Raw genomic sequence first — 11,536 nt, forward strand, 5'->3', positions numbered from 1 at the left:
CACGGCGCCGCGGGGCAGGTGCATCTTGAGCATCATCTCGTACTTCTTGAGCTTCGGGTCGCCGGACGACGGCGGCGGCGCCGACGGCGCGGGCGCCGCCGCGGGCTTCGGCGCGGGCTTGGGCGCGGGCGCCGCGGCCGCGGGTTTCGGCGCCGCGGGCTTGGGCGCGGGTGGCGCGGCCGCGGGCCGCGGCGGCGCGGGGAGGCCTCCGCGCGGCGGCGGCGGGCCGGGCGGGGCGCCGGCGCCGGGCGGGCGCGCGCCGGGCGCGCGCGGCGGAGCGGGCAGGCCCGCGGACGGCCTCGGCGGCGGCGGGCCGGCGCTCCCGGCTCCGGGCGGGCGCGGCGGCGGCGGGAGCCCCGCGGACGGCCTCGGCGGCGGCGGGCCCGCGCCACCGGCTCCGGGCGGGCGCGGCGGCGGCGGCAGCCCCGCGGACGGCCTCGGCGGCGGCGGACCCGCGCCACCGGCTCCGGGCGGGCGCGGCGGCGGCGGGAGCCCCGCGGCCGGCCTCGGCGGCGGCGGGAGCCCCGCGGCCGGCCTCGGCGGCGGCGGGCCACCGGCTCCGGGCGGGCGCGGCGGCGGCGGGAGCCCCGAGGACGGCCTCGGCGGCGGCGGGCCGGCGCCCGCCCCTGGCGGGCGCGGCGGCGGCGGGAGCCCCGCGGCCGGCCTCGGCGGCGGCGGACCCGCGCCACCGGCTCCGGGCGGGCGCGGCGGCGGCGGGAGCCCGCCCGGCGGGGCCTTCGGCGGCGGCGCGTCGTCGTTCTCGTCGTCGCTCCAGCCCGCTCCGTGCGTCGACTGGCGCTTGAGCGGCTTCCTCGCGCTCGTCTGGTCGAGCATGGACGCGTTGAAGCCGCCGTGGCTCTTGACCTCCGGCGGCGGCGCCGGCGCCTTGGCGGCCTCGGGGCTCTTCTTGAGGGCCTTGGCGGCCTTGACCTGCGACATGAGGTCGCCGCCGGCGTCCGGCGGCGGCGCGCTCTTCTCCGGCGTCGTCGTCGGCGACTTCTTCAAGCCCTTGCCCGCCTGGATCTGGGACAGGAGGTCGCCGCCGCCCGCGGGCGGCGGCGGGGCGCGCGGCGGCGGCGCCGCCGCGGGCGCGCCCGGCGGCCTCGGCGGCGGCCGCGCGCCGGTCGCGAGGTGCGCGGCCGGCGGCGGGGGCGCGCGCGGCGGCCCGCCGGCCGGCGGGGGCGCGCGCGGCGGTCCCGAGGAGCTCGGGGGCCGGGGCGGCGGCCTGCGAGGGGTCGGGCATCGACGGCGCTTCGGAACGTCCCCACGTCGGCCGCGCGGCGCGGCTTCGACGCGGGCGGTCGCGGGAGGCCCGCCGAAGGCGGACGCGGCGGCGGCGGCGGAAGCGCGCCGCCGGCCGGTCGCGGCGGCGGCGGCGGTAGTGCGCCGCCGGCCGGTCGGGGCGGCGGCGGCGGTAATGCGCCTCCCGACGGCGGCCGAGGAGGCGGGGGTCCGGCGCTCGCGCCCGGAGGCCTCGGAGGCCTACGCAAAACGTGAGCCGCGACGTTGTGGCCAAGCACTCGAACTCTCGCGTCTCTCGAAGGGGTTCCCGTGAGACGCGGGCAGGAGACGGCGGCGGTCCTCGGCCTCCCGGAGACGGCGGCGGTCGAGGAGGCGGGGGTCCGGCGCTCGCGCCCGGAGGCCTCGGAGGCCTATGGGTAAAAGTGAGCCGCGACGGCGAGCGTCGGAGCTCTCTCGTCGACTCGAAGGGCTTCCCGCGAGACGCGGGCAGGAGACGGCGGCGGTAATCCTCCGGACGGCGGCCGAGGAGGAGGAGGACCCGCGCTCGCGCCCGGAGGCCTCGGCGGCGGCGGCGGTAACGATCCGCCGGACGGCGGCCGAGGTGGAGGAGGAGGACCCGCGCCCGCGCCCGGAGGCCTCGGCGGCGGCGGAGGCCTGCGCGCGCGCGGACGATGACGTCGCGGCCGACCCTCGATGGTCTCGCTCGGTCGAGTCGCGGCATATGATCTCGAACGCGGGAAGGCGACAGTCCCGTCCCGGGCGGCCTCGGCGGCGGCGCGGGGAGCCCGCCCGGCGGCCGCGGCGGCGGCGCGAGCCCCGGAGGACGAGGCGGGGGCGGCGCGATCGATCCGCTCGGCGGCCGCGGCGGCGGCGGCGGCAGCGCGCCGCCAGGGGGTCTCGGCCTGCGCGGAGCAAGGTGAACGGCGACGGCGCGGCCCATCGGTGCGCGCTCGTCGGCTGGAGGACGCGGGCAGGGGACGGCGGCGGCGGCAACGCTCCGCCGGGCGGCCGCGGCGGCGGCGGCGGCAGGCCCGGGGGCGGCATGGCTGCGGTGCTGCGCGCGGATGCGGTCGCGCGACGCTGCCCCAATGTGCGGCTCTCGACGTTCCAGAGGTCGACGCCGAGCTTGCGAGACGTTGTGGGCGGGGATACCTGACATCAAGTTGAAGCTTACCATGGCCCACTTACAGCGTACTTTGCAGCGGGGTCAGCCCGTTCGCCGCCGACGCGCTCTTCGAGAGCCGCGCGAGCTCCCTCGCCGTCGCCGAGTCCTCGGCGCGGGCCTCGGCGAGCTGCTTCGCGAGTTTGCTCTGGGGCGGCGCCTTGGGCTCGTGGTGGAACGCGGTCCGCGCCTTCTGCGCCCTCTTGCGCCGCATGCCGATGGCGCGCCGCCGCGTCGTGATCTCGTGGATGTTGTCGAAGGTCACGGCGCAGATGGACGGGTCGATGCGCGGGAGCTCGAGGTCGTCGAAGCGCTCGAGGCGGCCGCGGCAGAACTGCTCGGGCCCGCTGAACACGGGGTCCGACAGCTCGCGCGCGTGCCCCCGGGGCCGCGCGGGCAGGGACGGCGGCGGCGGCGACGCCGGCGCGGGCGTCGCGTCGCGCCGGGGCCGCGGCGGCGGCCGCGTCAGGGCCAGGTCCGGCCGCGCGTCGAGCGTCATCGTCTCGTAGCGCGGGATCGGCCGCTTTGGCGCGTCCGGCGCGTCCCCCAGCTTGCGCACGTGGAGCCGCTCGCGCGCCGCCTCCGCGCGGCGCCGCCCCCGCGTCGCGTCGAGCTCGCCCTGGACGTCCGCGGCCGCGTCGGCGATCGTCGCGGCCTCCGCGACCTCCGCGGCCGTCATCGTCGCCGCGAACGGCGCGTCGTCCTCGGACGCCGTCGTCTGCGAGAAGCCGCTCGGCTCGGCGTGGAGCGCGTCCGTCGACGGCGCGGCGAGGACCGACGACCGCTCGAGGAGCGGCGCGGGCTCCGGCGGCGCCGCGGGTAAAGACGCGCGGTGCATCGCGAGGAGCGCCGCCTCCTCCCGCTCCTTATTCTCCGCGTCCGTCTCCTGCCTGACGAGCTCCTCGGCCGAGAGGAACATGGAGCCCGTGCGGTTGACCTCGGCGTTCGCCGCGTCGCTCGCGGCCCGGAGCTCGCGCTTGCTCGCGATCGCGTCCTGTACGGCCTTGTCCCGCGACGCGCGCTGCGCCTCGAGCTCGTCCTCGGACGAGTACCGCGAGTCGTCGGACGCCAGGGCTTCGTCGTCGTCGTCGCCGTCGTCGTCGCCCCGCGCCGCCTCCCAGGGCGGCGCCTCGACGGGCGCGGCCCGCCGCGCCTGCCAGGCGTCGACCTCGGCCTGGTGGTACGCGGCCATGGACACGCGGCGCGGCGGCTCCGCGGGCGCGGGCGCGGGCGCGTCGTCGTCCGCGAGGTCGCCGCCGAGGGCGTCGGGGAAGTCCGCCGTCCGGAGGCCGTCGCGCGTGTTCGGGGGCTCGTCGGCCGTCGCGTCGTACGACTCCAGGTCCGCGCCGGACGCGGCCTCCGACTCGAGCTGGTCGTCGTAGAAGTCGTCGGCGGCGCGCTCGGCCATGGCGTACAAGTCCGCCATCTCCTGCTTCTCCACGTCGGACGCCTTGCCCGCGACGATCTCGTGCGCGACCTCGTGCCCGCCGAGCGCGCCGCGGCGCTCGCGCGCGCGGTCGCTCTTCGACGTCTTCTCGAGGTCGCCGTGCATGGCGCTGAGCAGGTCCCGCGCGAGATCGTTGAGCGCCGGCCGCCCCCGCACGAGGCGCTGGTGGTTCAGTAATCGCAGGTCGATGGCGATCTGGCGGAGCCGGTCGAGCACGGTCTTGCCGGAGCGATTCCGCGCCTCCGACTTCGCGAGGAGCCAGCCGTAGTCGCCGCCCGGGAACCGTAGGATCGCCCGCAGGGCCACGAGCACGTGGCGGAGCAGCGGGTGCTTCGTCTTGGGCTCCAAGAGTAGACCCACCAGCGCCGGCAGGATGCCCTGCTCCACGAGGCACGGCGCCGCCGCGGCGACCTGGGCAGCAAAAGGGTGCGAAATTCCCAACTTCAAAGGCTCCGATCTCGGTCGTTTTCCGCTCGTTTCGGCTGATTTTTGGACGAGCGATCATCTCTCGGAGCGCTCTCGAAGCGTGGGTGCTGTTTCCGAAACGCGCGCGCGCGGAACACTCACGTTGAAGCGACGTTGAATCACCCTTTTCCTGCCCTGGCGGCGACGTTCGCGGAGCACAGCGCGGCGACCGCGAAGGCCGCGTTGTACTTCGTCGCGCCGGACGTCGACTCCGCCGAGAGCATCTGGATGAGGTAGGGCGCGAGCTTGTACTTCTTGTTCAAGACGAGCTCGTGGATCTTGCCGCCGAAGGCCTTCAATTTCGCCGTCGTCGACGCCGTCGTCGTCATCCGCGCGATCAACAACGCGACGGTAGACCGGATGGCCCAGTCCAACGGCGGCTTGTCCGTGTCGAAGGAGAACCGCTCGACGCAGCGCAACACAACCCGCGCCTCGAGCATCGCGTGGCACGCGCCGGGCGATAGCGCCGCGGACGCCGCGAATTCGTACCACGCCACGGGCAGCCGGACCAGGCGGCACGTCTCCAGGTCCAGGTGCAGCGTCGCGCTGTGGTCCCCGTCGATGATCGCGGACCGCGGCACGCTTCGAATAACCTTGTCCACGGCCGCCTGCGTCACGGGCCGCCGCGGCGCGAGGCGGCTCAGCGCGCGGATGACCTGTGTGCAAATCAACCAGTGAGCTGGGACGTCGGGGCCAAACTTGAGAATTCTCTAGCTCGGTCAAATCGAAGTCGATTCGGCTGATTTTTGAACGGATCGATCGCTCTCGTCGAGTTCTCGAAGCCCAGCCGAAGAGCTCGTGTCAAAACATTCGAATACGCGCACATTGAAGTCGGGTTGAAGATTTGATTTGCACACCGCGGATGACGCCGCGCGCGTGGAGCTCGTCGGCGCCCGCGGGCGTCGCCCCCAGCTTCGCCAGCGCGCCGCAGGCCGCCGCGCGGCACTCGAGCGGCGCGTCGACGGAGAGCGACGCGCGGAGCGGGTCCACGGCCTGGGCCCGGAGCGGCCGCAGCGTGACCTCGGCCGCCGCGTAGCCCGCGTCTTCTCCCACCGCGGGCTCGTACTTGAGGTCGTGGAGCTTGTCCGGGAAGGGCACGGGCGCCGCCGCCGCCACGAAGGCCGCGGCCGCGGAGACGACCTTGGCCTCCGCGGCCGCGAGCGCGTCGATCGCGACGATCTCGGACGTCGGCACGCGCCGCGCGAGGCCCAGCACGTCGCCGAGGGTCGACGTCGACAGCAGCATCTGGGCCACGAGATTCCGCGGCGCGACGGGCGCCTCCAACAGCGACGCCGACGTCGTCTGGGACGTCGTCGACGCGACGGAGATGAGCTGCGCGCCGTCGTCCCGTTCGTCGTCGTCGTCGCGCGCGTCGTCGCGGAGCTCGCGCGCGTCGCTGCCCGTCAGCGCGCTCGAGATGCCGCCGCGGCGCCGCAGCCCCCGCCCCGCGCGGTCGTCGCGGAGCGCGTTCAGGCGCCGCTTCTCCGCGCGGTCCGCGTCGAGGCCGCAGTCGACGAAGCCCTCGTCCTTGACGTTCGCCGCGCAGGACAGCGTGAGGAGCATGGACTCGACGGCGAAGTAGTGGAGCCGCCGGTCCGACGCGGACAGGTGCTTGACGTCGCCGTCCTCGATCTCGTTGAAGCCCGCCTGGACCGCGAAGGAGCAGAAGCGGAGCAAAGCGTCCGCGCCGCAGTCGAAGAGCATGCGCGGCAGCGGCGGCGCGGCGCCGAAGAGGCGCCGGAGCACGACGCAGTGCGCGTAGCGCGCGCGGCGCTCCAACTCGTAGAGGAAGGACTGCTTCTTCGGCTGGCAGAGGAACTGGAAGATGGGCATCGCGGCCTTGAGCTTTGCCAAAACGAGGCCCGACGCGGCGACGTCGTCGTCGGACGCGCCGCAGAGCGCCTCGAAGGCGCCGCGGCAGTGGTCCGTGAGCGTCGCCGCGTCCCGCTTGTGGGCGTCGGCGGGCGTGGAGGGCTTGTCGCGGCGCCGGCCCTTCTGGAGGCGCCGGTAGGACCGCGAGTCCTGGTCCGCGACGCACTCGTCGCCCAACGCGCCGGGCAGCACCACCGGCGACCGGCCGACGCGCGACGCGTAGAGCAGCACGATCAGCGACCGCAAGAAGGCCGGCTGCGTCGGGTCGCCGGACGCCAGAAGCGGCGCGAGCATGTCCTCGACGCGCGCGGCGACGAGGCCCATGCGGCCCGGCGGGAACGTCGTCAGCTGCGCCTGGGCAGCACAAGAGTGATTCAACGTCGCTTCAACGTGAGTGTTCCGCGCGCGCGCGTAACGAAAAACACATCCACGCTTCGAGACCGTTCCGAGAGATGATCGCTCGTCCAAAAATCAGCCGAAACGAGTGGAAAATGGCCGAGATCGGAGCCTTTGAAGTTGGGAATTTCGCTCTCTTGTGCTGCCCTGAGCTGCGCGAGGAGCTCGAGGCACGCGCAGCCCGCGAGCGCGCCGCGGCCGCCGCGGTTCGGGCCCGACGCCAGGCCGCCGACGATGGCGCGCTCGAGGGGCCGCCCGCCGAAGGCCAGCACCTCCTTGAGCACGTGGCGCATCGCGCCCTCGCACGACGCCGCGCAGCGCTGGCAGAAGCGCACGGCGCCGAGGAACAGGGCCTCGTCGCGGCCGTTGAGGAGCTCGAGCACGACGGCGAGCCAGCCCGGCCGCGCGAGCTCGCGGACCGCGTCCACCTCGCCGCAGGGCTCGTGGAAGGCCTCGTCGCCCCGGTCGCCCCGGGCCTTGCGCCGGCCGCCGGAGCCCGCCGTCGACGGCGGCCGGTCGACCTCGGACCCGCCGGGCGTCGACGGCGCGCGGTCCGACGCGCCGGACGCGCCCGTGCCCGGCCGCGGCGGCGTCCCGGACCCGTCGCCGGCGGTACGCGCGGGCTTCTCCAAAACGGGCGACGCGGGCGCGGTCGCGGGCTGGCGGCAGCACGTGAGCACGGACAGCGACGCCGCCTGGAGCACGTCGAGCGCCAATCGTCGCACCTTGAGCGGCTCCCGCACGTTCAAGAGCGACACGCACAGGCCCGTCGCGTTGCCGTGGAGCACGCACCGCGCCAGCAGAGGCACGGACGCGACCAGGAGCAAGATCCGCAGCGCCTTGCAGCGCTTCTCGTCGTCGCCGTGGAGCCGCGCGATGCACACCAGGCCCGTGATGCCCTCGCCCTTCTTGCCGCAGACCTCGTGGCGCGTCCGCTCCGCGACGCCGACGAGCTTCGACCTGGGCAGGAAAAGGGTGCGAAATTCCCAACTTCAAAGGCTCCTATCTCGGTCGTTTTCCGCTCGTTTCGGCTGATTTTTGGACGAGCGATCATCTCTCGGAGCGCTCTCGAAGCGTGGGTGCTGTTTCCGAAACGCGCGCGCGCGGAACACTCACGTTGAAGCGACGTTGAATCACCCTTTTGCTGCCCTGGCTTCGACGACGCCATCGCGTCGAGGAGCTGCAGGTAGGACCGCACGGCGCGGTCCACCAAGGCCGTCTTGGTGACGTGGTGGTAGTCCATGCCCCCTTTCAATGCGCTCTTCTTCTTTCGTTTCAACCCGCCGGGCTCCTTGTCCATGCGCGCTATGGACGCGCGGCGCCAGCCGTCCAAATCCGCGAGCCGCTCGGCCTTGGCGCGCTTCCACTTGTTGACGAGGGCCTCGTGCTCCATGCACTTGGCGAAGTACTTGCGCCGGCACCGCTCCCGGTTCTCCTTCTCGTGGAGCAGGACCTCGGCCTCGGGCGCGTCGTCGGGGAGCCTGGGCGGGAACACGGTGCGAAAGGCTCCTCTCTCGGCCGTTTTCCACTCGTTTCGGCCGAATTTTGGACGGGCGATCATCTCTCGGAGCGCTCTCGAAGCGCGGATCCTTTCTTCGGAACGATCGCGCGCGGCACACGCACGTTGAAGCGACGTTGAATCACCCTGTCGCGGCCCCGCGGGCGGCTTCGACGCGTAGTGGCGGTGGTTCGGGTCGCAGAAGAAGCGCATGTGGACCGCGCACTGGATGATGTTCGCGGCGAGGTTCGGCTCCACGAGGAGGATGTCGATGACGCGCCGGATCGTCTTAATATCTAAGAGCCGCTGCGCGTAGTCGTGGATCGGAGCCATCGCCGCGAGCAACGGGGCCAAGTTGAGCGCGTGCTGGTCCAAACCGTAGGACAACCCGGGCAGCGAGTGGTTGACCATGGACTCCAAGACTCGTTCGAAATAATACAGCGCCTCGACGTGGCGGTTGCACAACCGGAGCAGCATCTGCTGGCTGTAGTCGCGCCTTTTCTGCCCCGGCCCGTCGAGCGGGCAGTCCTTGATTTCCTGGACCAGGGCGGAGCACGCGGCCTCGATCTCGCGCAGGGACCACTGCGTCGTGTCCCAGTCCATGTCCATCATCAGATTCGTCTGCTTCTCTTCCGCCGTCAGGTCCTCCGCGCCGCGGCCGTGGCCCTCGGCGTCGACGTGCGACACGGGCGCCGCGGCCGGCGGCGGCTTCTCGTCGTCGGAGTCGGCGGAGTCGTTGTCATCTTCGTCGTCGCTCGCGTCGCCCTTGCTGAGGGCGCTCGGGTCCGTCGTCTCGTAGCCGACCTCGCAGGACCGCACGAGGCTCAGCGTGTCCCGCCCTAAACCGGAGGCGTAGCGCTCCATGCCCGCCTCGCGCGGGTCGCGGACCGAGGACGTCTCCTCGAGGTAGCGGAACCGCGCCCGCCCCTTGGCCGCCGTCGTCTCGCTCGTGTCGCCGAGCCCATCGCGCTGCGGCAGCACGAGCCGGTTGATCTCCATCGTTGTCGGGGGCAGCGCCGCCGCCGGGCTCCCCGGGCCGAAGGTGCGGCACGTATCGATGAGGTGTCCGGACGAGATCGCGCTTGAGCCGCGGCGCCGAGCAGATCGGGCTCTTCTCTAGCATGCTTCGACTCGCCACCATCGCCTGCGCGGCGACCGCGGCCTCGGGCCTCGTCGCGCCGCGCCTGCCCGCCGCCCGGCATACGACGACGGCGCGGTTCGCCGCGGCGACGGCGGAGAAGGCCGACGTGCAGCTCGTCGACTGCCCCTACACGCAGTGGGGCGAGCCCTTCGACGTGCGCGCCGCCCAGGCGGCGAAGCGCGGCGCCCAACCCGAGCCCTTCATCCACGAGCTCGCCCCGCCCGCCGGCGCGTCCAAGGCCGACGAGCTCGCGTGGCTCACGGAGCACGCGGACGACGTGAACGCCAAACTCAGCAGCCACGGCACCGTCTACCTGAAGGGCTGGGAGCTCGTCAAGGACGCCGAGGGCTTCCGGAGCGCCTACGAGGCCCTGAACCTCAGCCCCTGCCGCGACCCCCTCGACGCCGTGTCCGCGCGGCCCATGGTCGACAAGGGGTCCGCGGTCTACGAAGCGGTAAACAAGGAGTCGCGCGCGAACTTCTTCATCGGCATGCACAACGAGTTCGTCGGCACGCGGGCGCCGCGGGCGGCCATGTTCGTCTGCTTCAAGCAGGCCGACGAGGGCGGCGAGTTCATGGTCGCGGACGGCCGCGCGATCTTTCGGGATTTAGATACGGATTTGCTCGGGCGGCTCTACGACAAGCAGATCCGCTACAGCGTCATGGAGCTGCCCTTCTTCTCCTTCCTCGACAACCTGCCCGACGGGCTCCAGCCCCCGGCGGCGTCCGCCGTCAAGGGCCTCGTGTCCGCGGCGATCAACGCCAAGGTCGACTTCGACGTCAAGATGCAGTGGATCGACGGCGACGGCGGCTACGACGACGCGCGGACGCTCCAGGCGCGGGCGCCCGTGCAGCCGCCCGCCGTGCTCCACCCGAAGACGGGCGAGCCGACCTGGTTCTGCAACGTCCACAGCCACAGCGCGAAGCTCCGGAAGTCGCGCGAGAAGATCTACGGCGAGGAGTTGTTCACCGACGGCGCGTCGCAGATCAACAAGAGCGACATGTACTACGGCGACGACTCGGACCTCGACGAGGCCGACCTGGCCCACATGGACGAGGTCACGAAGAAGCACACGACCTACCTGAAGATGGCGCCGGGCGACGCCGTCCTCGTGGACAACTACCAGACCATGCACGGCCGCAACGTCTTCAAGGGCACGCGCAAGCACGCCGTCTCCTGGTTCGAGTGAGCGGCGCGGTAAGGTGTCTGGTGCCCTTGCGGGGCCGGGGGGGTGGCGCTCGAGGGGTGGCTCGTCCCCCTGTAGCAGATCAAGATGATGGGCCCGGAGCCTCATGTTTTACGCTAGCGGAGCCGGCCCTTGTGGCTCGGGAGGACCCAGTGGAAGAAGAGGTACGTCGCCGACGCCGCGGGGAGCGGGCCGCGCGCGTGGGGCAATTCCGCGCCGCGGTAGAGGAGGCCGTCGCCGGCGCCCCACGTCGCCGCGTGCGTCGTGCCGTCGGCGAGGTCGAGCTCGAGGGGCCAGGGCGCGTCGTCGCCGTCGGCGAGGCCGTCGTAGTCCACGAGGACGCTCAGCGTGAAGGCGCACTGGGGCCGGTCCACGTGCTTCGGCAAGGACGCGCCCCGCGGGTACGTGGCGACGATGCAGTAGGACGGCTTGAGCATTTTAACAGAATAGATGTCGGGTATCAATAGAAATTGCAATAAAGGCGTGAGATGCCGGTGGATCTCGTTCGCGCCGGGCTCGTCGCGGAGCAGCGTCCGGTGCGGCTCGGCAGAACCCCGCCCGATTGTCCGCTGCATGCCCACGACGCCCCGCAGATGGCACCGATACGCGTCGAGGATTTTCCGCGGGAGGGCGCAGCGCATCAGAGCAAAGCCGGAGTCCTCCGTCTGTTGCCACGACTTAGTCAGCGACAGGTCCTCGTACCAGGGGCGGGAGAAGCCGAACCCCATCGCATGCCGTTCTCCTCCTGGACCCCACCACCGCGCCTCGTTCTCCGCTTGGACGGGCGCCGCGGACACGCGCCTGAAGACGGCGCAGGCGTAGGTGCTGGGGTTTTTGTCCAGGTATTTGCGGCGCCAGTCGCCAAATCGAAAGCTGTGCTCCGTGCAGACGAACAGCGTTCCGGGTTCAATGTGTTTCTCTTGCTCGTTAGACACGGAGTAAGGGCCTCCTTCCATGACGACGATGGCCGCGACGGCGCCCCGCCCTCCTCGACCGAGCGTCGCCCGCGCCGCGTCCGAAAACCGGGCCCACGTCGACACGTGTATCGCGTCGTCGGCGATGGGCCCGACTTCCAAATCGCACCATTCGTTCAGCGCGTGCGCGAGCGACGCCAGGTCTCGACCGAG

The 11,536-nt window shown here is 72.7% G+C and overlaps 2 protein-coding genes across 2 annotated transcripts in view; one reads left to right on the forward strand and one right to left on the reverse strand.

Annotated features, from left to right (window-relative positions):
* The window catches only part of AURANDRAFT_72628 (hypothetical protein), a gene marked incomplete at both ends in the record, with an annotated part of 9,949 nt that extends 868 nt beyond the window's left edge, over positions 1 to 9,081 (reverse strand). The window contains 8 exons of the mRNA XM_009043049.1: positions 4 to 206; positions 681 to 1,225; positions 2,431 to 4,262; positions 4,463 to 4,972; positions 5,172 to 6,542; positions 6,671 to 7,544; positions 7,745 to 8,065; positions 8,219 to 9,081. Of these exons, the coding sequence (XP_009041297.1) occupies positions 4 to 206; positions 681 to 1,225; positions 2,431 to 4,262; positions 4,463 to 4,972; positions 5,172 to 6,542; positions 6,671 to 7,544; positions 7,745 to 8,065; positions 8,219 to 9,081 (6,519 nt within the window). The remainder of the gene's footprint in view (positions 1 to 3; positions 207 to 680; positions 1,226 to 2,430; positions 4,263 to 4,462; positions 4,973 to 5,171; positions 6,543 to 6,670; positions 7,545 to 7,744; positions 8,066 to 8,218) is intronic.
* A 96-nt stretch (positions 9,082 to 9,177) lies between these two features.
* AURANDRAFT_72629 (hypothetical protein) lies at positions 9,178 to 10,437 on the forward strand (the record flags this gene model as incomplete). Its single annotated transcript, XM_009043031.1, has 1 exon — positions 9,178 to 10,437. The coding sequence occupies one exon, from the start codon at positions 9,204 to 9,206 to the stop codon at positions 10,410 to 10,412; it is 1,209 nt and encodes a 402-aa protein (XP_009041279.1).
* Between the last annotated feature and the right edge of the window lie 1,099 nt (positions 10,438 to 11,536).

This window comes from Aureococcus anophagefferens (genome assembly GCF_000186865.1).
Source record: "Aureococcus anophagefferens unplaced genomic scaffold AURANscaffold_41, whole genome shotgun sequence".
Classification (NCBI taxonomy): domain Eukaryota; class Pelagophyceae; order Pelagomonadales; family Pelagomonadaceae; genus Aureococcus; species Aureococcus anophagefferens.